At 39.9% G+C, this 16,597-nt stretch overlaps 1 protein-coding gene across 1 annotated transcript; it reads left to right on the top strand.

Moving 5' to 3' along the window:
- The first annotated feature begins 8,231 nt into the window (after positions 1-8,231).
- On the top strand, positions 8,232-13,114 carry Abra (actin binding Rho activating protein). Its single transcript, XM_051202585.1, has 2 exons — positions 8,232-8,931; positions 12,532-13,114. The coding sequence occupies exons 1-2, from the start codon at positions 8,273-8,275 to the stop codon at positions 13,007-13,009; spliced, it is 1,137 nt and encodes a 378-aa protein (XP_051058542.1). The 5' UTR covers positions 8,232-8,272; the 3' UTR covers positions 13,010-13,114.
- Positions 13,115-16,597: the final 3,483 nt, after the last annotated feature.

Raw genomic sequence — 16,597 nt, 5'->3', positions numbered from 1 at the left:
ACATAATTAATCAAATATTACAGAAGACTAAAATCAGCTCAGTGTTTAAAATGTTCTTTAGATTTGGTAGTATGGCCGTCACCTGTGACTACATTGTCAGTGATGTAAACAAGAATTTTCTTGGAAAACTTGAGAAGTGGACAGAAGGTTTTAAGGAGTACACACTGCCTTTCTAATATACTTGGCCAGTAAGTAAAGGAAAGTTTTATAGGGTCAAGTTGAAAGTCACAGCTAAGACACTCTATATTTAGATCTTCATAAGAAACTTGTTTAGAAAGTGCTGTCATAAGCTGGGGGAGTCCTGTCCTTCAGGGCGGGGGAGGAAAGCGAGGAGAAAGGAAGGAATTTCTCAGGGCCTAGCCTTCAACAGTTTCCAATGTGGAGTCACAGTTCATGGGCTTGACCCTTTGGAACTTTTCCTTGGCTCTGAGACTTGAGCAATAGCGTTTCTGAGGCTAAACAATGAACCCATGCAATACACAAGACCTTTTTCCCTACTGCCCTTTCCAGACTACTGAACTACTTCCCCTGGATGTTCGCTAGGTGATTTAAAGTCAATATATATATATACATCAAAATTTAATATTTTGTCCAGTTCCAAAGCTTTTACCTTTCTCCCATATATTCGCTTTCTTAGTGAATAGATAACCATTATATGCATGGAAACCCAAGCAAATAATCCATGTGTATCTCAAAGGCCGCCATTTCTTCTATATTTAACATCTAATTCTGAATGGCTCCTATATGTCTAATTTCATCTGAAGTGTTCATGTTCCTTTTCATCCCAAGTGCCACACTCTTGGAGTAGTTTATGATCAAGTTTTGCCTACACTATTGTTAAAATTTCCAATTATTTTCTCATCATCTGCACATCAAAATACTTTCCTTATATCATCCTCCACATGACTAACAAAGTGCATTTTTGAAAATGTATTCTGATCATGTCATTCCATAGAATACTTATCTCTTCAAGAGCTGACTATACTTACTTACCCTCCCTGTTTCAAACTGCAATGTACCTGGTACATTAATCTCTACTTCAGAGTAACAAGGTTTTAACCAGACTATTTGTTTTGGAGAGAAATGAGTATGAGTATTCTTGCTGGAATATCTTGTTTAGAAAGTAATTTTGAGTCTTTTGAATACACAAAAAACAGAACCTTAAGCTTTGTGGAGATTATGAAGGCTCAAACAAGGGAACCAGGGTATGACTATTGAAGCAGTCTTAAAGCCATACTAAGGCAAATGACAGCATGTAACCTAGGGATCTAGTGAGAAGTTAAGAGAATTTTGCAGAACACTGTGAACATTTCTGTTGCTGTGGGTAAGATAATGCCACTAAAAGATTTTGAAAAAAAAAAGATATATATGATCTATGTTTATAAATGATCTGGGTAAGGAGACAGGTGAGGGACCAGTTAAAAGGACTGTGTAATAATTTAAGCAAGAGTTGATGGTGGCTTATACATGGATGGTGGCTTATGGTATGTGTGTGTAGGGAGATGGCAAGTCACTCATGCCAGTAAGAAGTGGTAAAATTCTGAATATATTGCATGGTAGATCCAGGAGATAATGCTGGAGGACTGGATGTGAAGTATGTGGGAAGTATTAATTCAAAATATTTGAGCTGGACCTTACTGTGAAGAGCTCAAATTAGAACAGTAAATGAGAGTTTATTATTGTTGAAACTAAGGCTGAGTGAGCCATCAAACAGTTGTCCAGTAGATTCCTAGGAAATTGTTGATTGCATAAGCTAGACACATATGAAATACATCACCTTGGTGATACTTATTTTGGAACTCTCACCATAAAGATAGTAGTTGAATAGTGATGTCACCAGGGAAATGCATGTAGCCTGAGCTCTGCTCATTCTAGTATTAAGAAGGTGATGATAAAGGAAATGAAGACATAGCCAGTGATGTGCACAGAGAAACAGCAGAATCCCAGTAAGGGTTTGAAAGAGGAAAGAGTGTTTTACTGTGTTAGAGGGTGTTGATAGGACAAGTACATTTAGGACAAGTAACTGGTCATCATCAAACTTAGCAGTGTGGAAATCACTGACGACAGGGAAGAGAAGTTTTAGTGAGTAGTGAAGCTAACACCTGTTTGGATAGGGCTCAAAAGAAAACAGAAAAAAAAAAACAGGAGAAAACTGGAGACAGGCAGTCTATATATTAATTACTTCAAGACATTTTGCTCTTAGTAAGGCAGAGTGGACTAGCTCTCATAGTATTAGAAGAAGCTATGCAGGCTGCACACAGAGAAAAGCAACTGATGGTCCTATATATCTGTAATACTTACTAACCCCAACGATGACAAGAATAGCAGGATTTTCCAGGTAGCTCAATAGTGGCACTTACATACTGGAGGTAGCCAACAGCTAATTAGTTGGACCGAAGGCTCACTCAGTAAGAGGTTTTCATGCCTGGTACTATAAACTTAGCCAACTTCCTATGGCTGGTGAATCCATGGCTATATTACTAAACCAATGCAATGCCTTGACTTTCACATGTGCTGTGCATTATGGCATTCATGTGAGTGAACACATGTACATGTATGCGTGCACACATGCACACACACAACAATTAAAAGAACTTAGAGAGTTTATACAAAAATATGGATCTCTTACTTTTTTTGACATATTGTCTACAATCCCATGTTATGAACCCAAATCAACCAATCCCAATCTTCCATTTTATGATGACATAAAAGAGTCATTTAACTAAAATGTGAGAGATTCTTATAAAATATCTATGAAGTAATACTTAAAAAATTTATAAACAAATAAATGAAAATCCCATGTTCATGGGTTAGGAGAATTAATGCCAATATAATGCCCACGCTATACAAAGCAATAAAGCTCCTATCATAATTCTAAAGGCATTCTTCACAGTAATAGAAAGAAACCCATGTTAATTTTATTATACAAAACCCAAGGTATTATACTTCCTGATTTAAAAATCCCAATTGTATTGAGTTATCCACCCCCTGAACTTGTAGCACTGACCACACCTTGCTGCTCTCCTTGACCCCACTGGAAGCAAGAGAGCAAGCTGGGCTGGGGACCCTAGGCCTAGTCCTACCCTCTGTCATGTCTGCACCTGTGACCATGCCCAAACAGTCATGGTCAGTGCTACAGGAGCAGGTAGGGGAGATTGCAGGGGGGCAGATATCACACTACACACAATATAAAGCTATTGCAATCAAAACAGTGTATTCGTTGCACACAAACCTAACAATGACCACTTGAACACAACCATGAGCCTGCAAAGGCCATGGATAGTCAGCTACCTTCATGAGGCCACCAATAGGGCAAAAAGGCCAGTCTTTTCAATGAAACAGTCTTAGGAAAATCAAACTTCAGCAATAAAAAGATAAAGCTGTGTGCTTTCCTTAGAAAATACACAAAGTTAATCAAAATGGACCAAAGACCTAAATGTAACCTCTAAATCATAAAATTTGCAGAAAGGGCCATAAAGGGAAAACTCCTAGATATTTGCCCTGACAAAGTTAACTGGATAGCACACCAAAATTTCATAGTTTGGGGACTACATCACATTAAATAGACTCTGCACAGCAAAAGAAACAACAAAGTGAAAAAGTATTTCTGCAAACTACAAGTCAGGTTAGAAGTTTGCAAAGTATCCTTAGAGCTCAATAGTAATAAAACAAATAACGAAATTTAAAAATGAACAAAGGATCTGAGCCAACATTTCTTCAGTGATATCATAAGAATGTATAACATGTATATGGAAACATCAATAGCTATCTGAAAAATAAAATTAAAACCATTAGGAGGCATCACAACATACCTGTTAGAATGGCTAATCAAAAACACAGGAGCTCAATGTTCATTAGGTTACTGAGAAAAAAACCTTGGTCAACTATTGGTAGGATTATAGATTGGAACCTCCTCTATTGAAAACACTGTGGAGCTTCTAAGAAAATTAAAAATAATACTATATGACCCTGAAATCCTGGGTGCATACCAAAGTCAGATAAAATCATCACCTCATTAAGATATATGAATTCTTAAAAATATGAGACAATGTAACACTCAGCCCTAAATGGGTTGTCTATTACACCCTCCCCTCAAGGGTCAAAGATCTATGCAGAAGATGAGAATGAAAGATTCTAAGAACCAGAGGAGCTTGATGACCTCAATGGAACTGTGTTTTCCAGACACAACAAGGCAGATGCATTCATGAACTCAGAGGCTAGGATAGTGTCCATAAGACCTTCAAAACTCAAGATAGACAAATTGCTAGCACGGAGCAAAAGTGGGGTGAAGATGAAGTACCACCTCTAGCCAAGGAGCTACTGGCATCTATTATTCATTGCTGGGAAAGGAACAGTCAGTGTTCTTCAATTGAGTGGCACTTGGGCACTTGGTATACTGACCACACTCCATCAAACTAGAACTTAGGTTTTTTTTTTTTTTTTTTTTTTTTTAAGAGAGGGATGAGAGAAAGAGTTTGATATTAGGTGGGAGATCTAGGAAGAACTGGGGGAGGGGAATGATACGATAAAATATACTTTATGTAAGTCTCAAAAAATAAGCAAAACAAATTCTTTAAAAAAAATTCTGGGGACTGGAGAAATGACTTAACAGTTAAGAGCACTGGCTACTTTTCCAGAGCACCATAGATCAAGTCCCAAAACCCACATGGCAGCTAACAACTGTCTGTAACTCCAGTTCCAGGACATCTAACACCTTCACACAAGTATACACACATTTTATAAGATAAAAATAAATATTTTCTGAAAAGATAGTTGCACTGTCATACTCATTACAGAATTATTCACAATAGTGAAGATAGGAAAACAAGTTTATTGCCTCCCCATGGATGAACTCATAACCATTGGCACAAACATACAGTGAAATATTAGTGAACCAGAAACTAGAGAGATGGTTCACAGGTTAAGAGCATTGACTGTACTTCCAGGTGTCCTGAGTTCAATTCCCAGCAACCACATGGTGGCTCATATAATATGAGATCTGGTGTCCTCTTTGCCCTTTCTACCAACATTCATGTGGCTATACAATGATCAAACCGATATTAATATTTTATGAGTTTAAGTGTTTTGCCTGCATTTAAGTATGCTCATCACATACATACTTGGTATCTGTGGAGGCCAGAAGGTGGCAATGAATATTCTGGAACTGAAGTTACAGCCATTGTTACCTTCTATGTGTGTGCTGGTAACTAACTGCGGGCCCTCTGCAAGAGCAGCAAGTTCTTTAAACCTAGCCCCAGTGACCAATATATATTGTTAAAAATTTCCTTGTGGTAGTTTGAATGTAATTGGCCTGCATAAACTCATAGGGAGTGGCACTATTGGGAGGTGTGGCTTTGCTGGAGGGTATGACCTTGTTGGAGGAAGTGTGTCACTGTGGGGGTGGCTATGAGGTTTCCCATGCTCAGGATACCACCCAGTGTCTCAGTTCACTTCCTGTTGCCTGCAAGACTGGAGCATGAAGCACTCTCAGCTTCAGCACTGCATAAGTCTCCACGATACCATGCTTTCCGTCACGATGATTATGAACCGGACTTCTGAACTGTAAGCCACCCAATCAAATGCTTTCCTTTATAAAAATTAGGAAGTTGTGAGGTCTCTTCACAACAACAAAACCCCAAGACATCACTCTTATGGCAAATTTCATAAGTGATAATTATCTGAGACCCCTATATCCCATTTCATGAGACTTTCATTATAAATTAGTCTTACTCAAATCTCTTCCATTTGTTATTATTTTCATTTTATTTTGACCACACAATTAATTAGAGAACATATAATTCTTAAAAACATGGACCTTGACTGAGAACATGAATCTAAAATTTTATTATAATCAAAAGATTGATAGCATGCAGACTTTACTTAAGGATAGGAATGCCAGAGTAGACAGGAAGAGGAAAAGAATTTAAATGCCTCTGTGAATGTCTGAAGGGCTGCAGTTACCATCAAAGCCAAACCTCAGAGGAATGAACCTATCTTTTTAGGAGCTATTCCTGCCCCCGCAGACCACCTGCTGTCAGCCTCAAACCTCAGGCAGCTGACAGCCATGGCTGCTAACATATGAAGCCCTGTTCACATCCCCCTCTACATTCTTTATCAGGAGGGAACCTGAGCAATCCTCTGTGAGCTGGAAATGAACACGGTCCTGGGTTAAGCTTCTGGAAGTCTCAGAGGAGCCTACTCTGTCCAGGACATCCAGGGGGAGGAAAGGAATCCCACAGAACTCAGCAGTGTGTAACGTTACCTACACTGGAGGAAGGAAGGCCAGGAATGTAAGCTCAGACTTAAATCTTTGTTTATAGTGGTCCCTGCCCCTGTGATCCTGTGATCCTATTTCCCCCTTAATTAATCAGGAGGGATGTTGTCCCTGTGCTGCTGCTGCGACCACAGGCTACAAAATTGAGAGAACATTTCTGACAGATTTCTAGATTGGGTTTTAAAAACATTTCCCAAATTGTTTGACTCCTAGGGCATGAATAACTGACATGATGATGAAAAACTCATTTTTGTTTTTGTTTTTGAGTGACTGTACCTATCAGAAGAAATTAACTTTTATACTTTTCATCACTCTCACAGGCAACATTTTCCAATCAGTGGGATGACTGACCATATGTCAAAATTGGACGAATGGATAGACTTTAAAGCCTAAAGCAGTTGTAAATGAAAAAAAAATATTTTGTCTTACTTCATGAAATTATTTAATACCAAGCCCTACACATTTTTATCTGTTCTAATAACATGGAAAAGATTGCAGTTTCTCTGTCCATATGACATACCTTTATAGCCCTCTTAGAAATATTTACTTGATGTTCTGAAGGTTCAAACAAATGCCTTTGCTTGCTTACAAACTTTATATTATTACAAACAAGGAGGAAGACATGATTTCAAGGCTCACCCTTTGGTACTGAATAACCAACTGATGAGCTCTTCCCTAGGGGAGACTATTTCTCCTGCTCTCAGCAATCCTTAGTTGCCTGTAGTTTTTCCTATAGGATTAAGGCCTCATACAAATATATAGACTGGCAGGTTGTACTTATTTATTTAGCGAACACACAACATGCACACACACACACACACACACACACACACACACACACGCACACACGCGTACACACACACACACACAGCATACATGTAACAGTTATATATGGAAGGTTTGAGGGAGAAAGGAAAAATGATTTCAATATAACTTCAAAAATAAAAGAAATAATTTTAAGATGTAACAGCTAATCATTAAAAACAAAACAATAAAAAGGAGGCTAAACGTAGTGGTACACACCTTTACGCCTAGCACTCGGGGGAAAGAGCCAGGAGGATCTCTGGGAGTTTGAGGACAATTTGTTGTACATAGCAAATGCCAGGCCAGTTAGGGCTACATAATGATATCTTGTTTCAAAATAAAATAATTTGGAGGAGATGCTTCAGATAGCATCCATTTATTTTGTCTTTATATGTATTAAAGAGCTTTGATATTTGAAAATACTGTTAGTAATAATTTCTAAAATATGTGAAAATAAAACCTAGTTTTTATATCATTAGAATAGTTTACTGCCTTAATATTACATGCTAATGTGTATAATAGGTTTTCTCCCAAAATAGGGATAGAAACCCATAATTAGCCTTTCACCATCTGAACTTTGTGTTTCATCTGGGTGCCCATGTTTCCATCTGGAAATGAAGATCTGACCAGACAAGTTTTTTAGATTTCTTTCTAACAGTGATAGAATGAACAGAAGCTCAAGCTTCCAATCTGTGGGGGCTTGAATCTCATCTATGATTATCTGTGGGAAGTCACATACCTTTCACTCACCTATGAAATGACCAAACAGCATCTCTACTGAGGGCTACAGAGGTTTCAATGAGAACAAGCCCTTAATTCTCTGGGACAATGTGTGTACCAACTGTATGCTCCTATAAATGGTAGGATCATATTCTAAGGTCAAGGAAAACATAAAGCCGAGCACATGATGCAATCTAGTACTTTCCATTCTGGCACTTGGGAGATGGGAGGAGGGGACATGCCAGTGTCCTTCGCCACCAGAGATGTCCCTCTGCTGTGATGAAATGGGACCTGTCAGGGTTTAAAAACAGAACGCTGTCAGGGAGATGGCACTGCATCTTGGCAAGAAATGCTTTGCATAGTTTCCAGCGTCGCAGGGCGCTCCTTCCCCCTCACACCCTGCTTCTATTTAAATCCCAGGCACCTCTCTCTTTAGCCAGTGCCCAGACTGTCAGCAGAGAAGAAACAGGTACCATGGCTCCTGGAGAAAAGGAAAGGGAGGGGGGGCCAGCCAAGAGTGCCCTCCGGAAGGTACGCACGGCAACCCTGGTTATCAACCTGGCCCGCGGTTGGCAGCAGTGGGCGAATGAGAATAGCACCAGGCAGGCCCAGGAACCTGCAGGCTGGCTGCCTGGAGCAACCAACGACCCACACCATACTCCTAAACCAGTAGTGGGCCACAGTCTCCACCAGCATGCCCCCAAACCTCCATCTCCAAAACCAGATGGATGTGGAAATGGACAACACTCAGACGAAGCCTCCGAGGCCTCCCGCATCAAAAGGAAAGAGGTGACCAGAACAGTTGTCAGTAAGGCTTATGAGAGAGGCGGAGATGTGAACTACCTGAGTCACAGGTATGAGAACGACGGGGGTATGTCTGAAGCTATTCAGCCAGATAATGACATTGACAGACTCCTCCTCAGTCGTGACTCGCCAACACGGAGACGAAAATGCACCCATCTGGTGTCTGAGCTGACCAAAGGCTGGAAAGTGATGGAGCAGGAAGAGCCCACCTGGAAGAGTGACAGTATAGACACCGAGGACAGTGGCTACGGAGGAGACACGGAGGAGAGACCTGAACAGGATGCAGTGCAGGTGGCTGCTGCCAGGATCAAACGCCCCTTGCCCTCCCAGTAAGTGAATGCATCCTTGTACTCCTTGTCTCGGTCACCAAAGAGTTCCAGCCAGCAACAGAGACACAGAGGGAAGGGGATGTAATGCCAGTTGGAGCGGGTCCTTTAGAGTAGGCACATTATCTGTGTTCTTTCTAGTCCATTCCATTACTGTCTCACCTACAAGTGGGAACTGATGTTGGCACTATTCTTTGGTGCCGAGTTTAGTACTCCCTTAGCATAAAACAAAGTGTCAGTTTAATTGATCTCAGTGACCTCCAAAGCAAAGGGTTTTAGTACAACTATGCTGAAGGGCTTCAAAAGAGACAGGCTAATGGCTTTGTGTGCATTCATGCATGCCTATTGTACATTCATGCATGTGTATGTGCAAGCCTATTTGCACATGAACCCTATACCCTTATGTGTGGAGGCCATAGAAGTATGCCAGGTGTCTTGCCCTGTGAAACTCTATTTTTATATACACAGAGGAGCAAGTTCTCCCCAGTGTTTGTGTGTTGTGGGATAGGATGCAGAGGTTCTTCTGTCACCAAGACAATTGGGACTGTCTGGAGAGGGCACCACAACTACCTCCCTTCATAAATATCCCAGACTGGGACTAGGAAGTTCACTCTTAGGCCCCCTTGACTCAGGGAAGCTGGGATCTGAGTGAAGGACATTAGAGAACTTTCCAGTGCCATTCCACAGGAATAGATCACATGTAAAACCCCTGGCTGACTTGTTTTCTGTTAATTTTATTATCATTTAGTAACTTATTCAAATAGTTACTCACCAAAGGACACAACCACAGTAAAACTGATTCCCATGTTGCCACTATACTATTAATAAGCTGCATTTGGGTAAGAAAGCAGTACCAAGATCATGCCATTTTTAGAGTGGACAGATTAGGGATAATATGATGTTTTTGTTAATAAAGCTAAACTTTCCACGATACTTTGCCTATCACATCTGGTACAATTAATTGTTTTGCACATTCTTACAGAAAAAAAAAAAATACCCGATCATTAGCTATGAGAAAATGTACAGGTGGCAGCTCTGAATTCAATGCTGGTCTTCTAAAATATGGGTGATAGGGTAATTGCTTTGCTGCCAATTCATACTATATTGTCTTTTCAAAGGCCAATCTAAAGAAGTGGTTCTCAACCTTCCTAGTGCTGTGACCCTTTAATACAGTTTATGCTGTGGTGACCCCCAACCATAAAATTATTTCCACTGCTACTTTATAACTGTACTTTTGCTACTGTTACAAATCATAATGTAAACACCTGTGTTTTCTGATGGTCCTAGGTGACCCCACTGAAAGGATTGTTTGACCCTCAAAGGGGTCATGACCCAAAGGTTGAGAACCACTGATCTGAACCATTTTCACCAGAAAATTTAAAGCATACAATAACACATTATATTCAGTCATCTAAAAGATCTTTAGGATATAAGAATTTCTAATTCCAATTTAAACCACTTTCATACTTTTAAAAATTCAAAACCACCCACACAAGCTGTTTGTTGGTACATAAAAGATACATTGTGGCATATATCTTTGAAGTGTTTTAAAGTTTAAAGTACTTTTTTTTTCTTTTGGTTGTGTGAGACAGTTTCTCTAAGTAACATAACATTCTTGGCTGTCCTGGAACTCACTCTGTAGACCAGGCTAGCCTTGGACTCATAGAGATGCACCTGCCTCTGCCTCCCGAGTGCTGGGACTAAAGGTGTATGCCACCACACCTGCCTATACATTATTTTCTAATTCTTGTTTTGTCTTACTCCTTCTTAGTTAGGGGAACTGCAATATGACAATGAAATGAGATTTAGAAAATGCTTTTTTAAAGACAGTGGCTTCTTTACTGATTTATTTCCAAATCACCAGAAACTCATTCCCAAACACTATTGAGCTCCAATACTCAGAGTGTCTAAGATCCTAATTCAAAGTAGAAGACAGAAATTATACCTTAAAAAACCCAGAAAGTCCTAGAACACAAAGTTTAAACAAATTGACTCCTGATTCTAATGTAAGCAGTTTTCTCTATACCTGTTTTCTTTTTAAAAATTACAAAGTAAACGCTCACGTTAAGAATATTTAAGGCCATGTGCTCAATTGGTCACCTGGACAGCAATGTGATATTTTCATTTGTGCATACTATCACTGAATTCTTCAGCCCAGTGCCTCTACACTTTAGTTTCAGCTGTGACTTTGTTACCTGGATTCTTTTCATGAATGAGTATCTTTTAGGGGGCTTTTGCCACTATCCAGTGGCTACCCAAAGAGTGCTTACATAGTATCATGTAAATGATAGAAGGAGCGGTTAAGCATCCAGGCCTCCTGAAGGCTGAGCCAATGGTGCCTGCATGGGGCAGAGCTCTGGGTTTGTGCTACTGAGACTTTATTGCATCACACAATTACCCTCTAAGTTACCTCATGCTTTGTAGCTGGACAGATGCTCATTTTGAAATAGCTACTAGAATTTTCCCTCATGGTAGCTTCGATCATTAGATTATTCCTGTCTTCATCATTGTGGCTTCAATGGTACGAAGTTTGCTCTTCCGAGGTTTTTCATCCCACACTGGGAAGGTGAGTAGGCAGCTGACAGCAAAACGGTGACAGCTCCCCTTAACAGGGCTGAGTGAAATCTAGTCCACTTCAAGTGGTGTTGCTTTTAGCCCTGTTTCAGACTTGAGGGGTTGCAATAAACTTGTGTTGTACAGTATCATATGCCGTTTTTTCCAGTTAAGCTTGCTGCCTGTTTTTCTCCATATGGCTATGAAAAAAAACGTTATATCAGATCATTCCCTTCCTGTTCTAACCTCACAGTAAGACCAGTCTTAGGACTTTCTGAAACATAAATACAGGAATTAGTGAAATTTCGCCATCTAGTGGCTGTTAGTTCTTTAAGAGTTGCATACTAACCTCTTGTGACAGCTTAACTTGGCTTCTAGGCTTCACTTCCCACTTACTAGTGTTGTGTTTAGAATGTTCTGTAACCTTTCTGACTTCAGTTTGCTCATCTATACAGCTGATAGAAATATTATTCATCTTATAGATGGTTGTAGCGAATAATAATTGTTTGGAAGAATGTCAGCACATATCTTTAAGTAAGTGTTCTTACTGCCAGCACGTGCTTTCTATGTGTACAACCTGATGCCTTAAAAAATTGTGTATATCACCAACACTAGTGTAAATAGGCTCTCATGGAAAAAATGCACAAATTTCTTTGTATAACTATTCTAAACCATACAGTAGTACCAAATGCATGTTTGGGAAATAACTGGTTTCAGACGCCCTCGGAGAACTGGTTCCAGTTCATGAATGTTCATAACATGAAACATATTAGAAACAGATACTTTCATACAATAAGTAAAGGTGGCTTTGTGGTTTTGTTTTTTAAACTTGAGTTTGATATCATTAGTGCTTAACTCACCACTGTTACAGAGAAAGTGTTCTAGGATATAAAGTAAGAATTATCGGAAACGTTCTCATTTTGTTGTAAGTAGTACCATTTATTTTCATAGGAATTACTTGCACTCAGACGCATACCCATGGGAGGCACAAAGGGAAATACCACTTGCTGTTCCCGTTTCAACCTTGCTTCTCCACTCTTTCTCCTTCAGGGCAAACAGATACACAGAGACACTCAACTGCAAAGCCCATCGGAAATACAGCCAAGTGGACAGCTTGAAAGGGAGGTGGCAGCAGTGGGCCGATGAACACATACAGTCACAGAAGCTCAACCCCTTCAGTGACGAATTTGACTATGACCTGGCCATGTCCACTCGGCTACACAAGGGAGACGAGGGCTATGGCCGTCCCAAGGAGGGAAGCATGACAGCGGAAAGGGCCAAGCGAGCCGAGGAACACATCTACCGGGAAATCATGGAGTTGTGCTTCGTTATCCGCACAATGGCTCGCCACAGACGAGATGGCAAGATCCAGGTCACTTTCGGAGAGCTCTTCGATAGATACGTTCGCATCTCAGATAAAGTGGTGGGCATCCTCATGCGTGCCCGGAAACACGGACTGGTGCACTTTGAAGGAGAGATGCTATGGCAAGGCAAAGATGACCATGTTGTGATTACTCTCCTTGAGTAAGTCCCTCAACCACTCACCATTGTTCTTCTGTTAAACAGTGGGTTACAAGTTCAAAGGCAAACTGCTCTGGAATGTTATCAATATTAAATATTTTATATAGATAAATGGCTTTTGGTGCTATTTTTATGAGGTCACTACATGAAGATTTTAATAAAGCACTCAACATTTTAGAAGTATATAGACTTTAATACATAATCAACATACTGATATTTTGAAATTTTACTTACCTTTTAGGCAAAAATATCTGGTTTTCATTGATGAAATTATTACATTTAAAAATCACACAATACAGTTAAGAAAGCTGACCTTAGGTAAAGTAGAATATCACAATGTATGCCATTTTTAGGAGAAAAATTCCATTAAATTGCATAAAATTAACAGTTTGACTTTTTTTTCCTTAAAAAGAAATGAAAAGAAAGAAGGGAAGAAGGAAGGAAGGAGATAAAGAGGGAAGGAAGGAAGGAAGGAAGGAGAGGAAGAGGGAAGGAAGGAAGGAGGGAAGGAGGGAAGGAGGGAAGGAAGGAAGGAAGGAAGGAGACAGTCACTAGGCTAGCCTGGCCTCAAACTCTAAAACTTTAGCTAAGGATGATGTCAAACCCCTGATACACCAGCTTCTGCCTCTTTAGTGCTGGGACTGTAAGGCTTCTTTCTATGATCATTCCCACTTTATAAAGTGTTAGGAACCAAAGACAGAGCCTCCTACCTGCCAGGGAAGCACTCTTCTTTACCAGAATACTTCTCAGTCCTTTCCAAACAGTTGTTGCATCACCCCTGGTGCATAAGTGAAAGTTGGTATTCCATTGTTGGGGTTCCTCTGTGAGGCTCCTTCAGTCAGTTTTCTCTTTATGATTTGAGCACGTCACATAGACACAGACGTTGTCAGTGATGTTATGAGCAACAAAGATGATACATTACCAGGAAAGTAGAATGGAAGAGAGGTTCAGGCTTTTTGGTATTCCTGGAGCTTCACAAACAAGTTTGAGTTTTGCTTAAAGTCTTGATGAGTAATGCTTCCATTAAATGTGCGATGAACAGGAAATATAGAAGTTCAATGAGATGGATGTCCACTGGAGAAAATCTTATAGAATCACTGAATTTAAAATCTGAGACATTTTTTCTTCCTGTTCTAACAAAGAAAATTCCACAAAATATAAAAGCCTCTCTGTCCCCATCCCCACACTCAAGCACACACACACACACACACACACACACATTCACACACACTCAAACATACACACACAAAAACTTATCAAAGAAAGCTGCTACCGTTAAAATGTTTAAAATACTTTGTGTTAAATACAAAAAAAATATCAAATTGTATCTCAAAATAATAGGAATCCATAACTGTTACATGATAGACAAATTACTTCAAAAATTGTCAATGGTTGCTTCAAACTGAAAATCCCAATATGTTAAAGCAAACATACATCGTTTTCTATACTGTTGACTAATGTTTCTAGTGAAATTTATGTATAACACGCACGTGTGTTGTCACAGTGGTACCCATATTAGAATTGAGGATAAAACAGCAGAGTTAATAGCTGTTTTATCTTTTGTTGTTTTTTGTATGATATTTGGATTAGATTCTAAAACATCCCTTTTGTGTTTGTTTGAAATAAAACATAACCAGAGTTGAATTTGAGACATTCCTAGTGTTAGCATTTCACCCAAGGTTTCAGAAGTTCCCACATAGTCATCTCTGCAGGCTCTGGGATAACATTATTCCAAGTTCTACTTGTCTGAATGCAATACCCTGAAAACCCTTTCCATATAGCATGGCAAAGTGAGATCACATCCAAACACCAGCTGCTTCCCTGATTATCAGTATTCTTCATGGTACAGGAATCACTCTATGTAAGCTAGAATTCTGTATGACTGAGAACTCTAAGGTGGCTATACCACTTCTGCTAAGAAAGCAAAAATTCATTAATTCATCTGAATAATTTTTAACCAGTCAGAAACTAGTATCCTTGGGGAAAGCTATATGTCAGGTACATGCTAACAGGCAGCTTGTAAAGCATCACCATAGCTCTCTAGAAATACAATGAATGGTTAATGATTTGTACATTTTTCTTATTTTATTGTATTTTATTGTGCTTAACATTGAATTGTAAGATCATTAGTCCCACAATTTTTCCTGACTTCAAATCCAAAATATTCTGTCTCAATAACAGGGAATCCATACTTGAAAGCTTAAGAACACTTTCACTTAAATACATTAAGAAAGCTCAGTAAACTAATGGAAAGACCTGTTACAGTCACCAAGTCTATAAAATAATTATATCGCAAACAGTTCTAAATTCCTAGCAGCATGCACTTGATCTCCCAAACCCCAAGGTTTCCCCTTTGATTTCCAGTCTCCCCTGGCACTTGCACTGGCAGGCCCTTTATAAACTCCACCTGAATATTTGCAAATTGCTGATGCTTGATCCCCAAGCTCACTGCCCTCCTCACTCTGCTCACACCCCGAGATTGGAAGCTTTGAGGTTGGGGCTATTTTTACTCCCACACTGTAGCAAGATGAGATTGTGGCTATACTCTCTACTTACTTTTTGATTTTTCACACCAGCTTGTCCTAATTATCAACAGAAATGATGTTGAATTACCAGAGCCATTTCTTCATGGTACAGATATAATTTTATGTAATCCAGAATTCTGTTACACCCCTTCTGCTCAGTCATTTCATTGAGTCATTGTAAGATAAAGCAAGTGACATGGGAAGTGGGGGGGGCAGTGAGAAAGAACCAGGAGAAGGAGAAGGGGAGGAGGGGAAAGCATGTGAGACTAGGAAGATTGAGTCAGGGTAGGAATAGAAGACAGAAGAGAGAGAACATAAAAAAGGGAGCCATTATTGGTTTGCAGAGAAAACTGAACCTAAAGAAAGGTCTAGAGACCTACAAGACTGACTCCAACCAACAATTTGAGCAACAGTGGAAAGGCTATCATAAATGTCCTTTCCTGATAGTGAGATCAATAACTAACTTATCCACCATCATGGAGCCCTCATTTAGTACCTGCTGGAAACAGAAGCAAACACCCATAACTAAACACTGAGTCAAACTAGAATCTAGATTCAGAGAGGGAGAAGACCAGGGTGCAGAAACACATAGAGACAGTGGACCTGAACCAAGGAGCTAATTGGTCCCCCAGACTGATAGCTGGGAATCCAGCATGGGACTGACTCAGACCCCCTGAATATGGGTCTCAGCTAGAAGGACTGAGCAGTCTAAGAGACCTCAGACAGTGGTACCAGAATGTATTCCTGGTGCACAAAAGACCTTGGGGACACTCCCTTAACCTAGAGACAGGAGAGAAGTCCTAGTCCCTACTTCAAATGACTTGACAGATCTACATGACCCCACCTGGATAGCATAGCCCTACATGTGGAATGGGGGTGGGGGAATGGAAGGGGATGGTGCTCAGGGTGCATGTGAGGGGGAAAGACGGTAAGAGGGAGGATGGGAGGGAGGGAGGGTGAGAGAGGGAACTGGGATTGACATGTAAAAAATTAAAAAAAAATACAAGTTATCAGATTCTAAATTCTACTTGCCAAGAACCCTATAATTGCAGTAAAGTGGGTTTTACTAC

Source organism: Phodopus roborovskii, unplaced genomic scaffold, assembly GCF_943737965.1.
Source record: "Phodopus roborovskii unplaced genomic scaffold, PHOROB, whole genome shotgun sequence".
Lineage (NCBI taxonomy): Eukaryota > Metazoa > Chordata > Mammalia > Rodentia > Cricetidae > Phodopus > Phodopus roborovskii.
The sequence above is the reverse complement of the archived record's forward strand: the minus strand, read 5'-3'. Positions and strand labels throughout refer to the sequence as shown.

Bases quoted from the DNA above. Each gene is read 5' to 3' on its own strand.
- Abra (XM_051202585.1), top strand. From the start codon at position 8,273: ATGGCTCCTGGAGAAAAGGAAAGGGAGGGGGGGCCAGCCAAGAGTGCC. The intron at 8,932-12,531 runs GTAAGTGAATGC...TTTCTCCTTCAG, and splicing joins AAACGCCCCTTGCCCTCCCA to GGCAAACAGATACACAGAGA.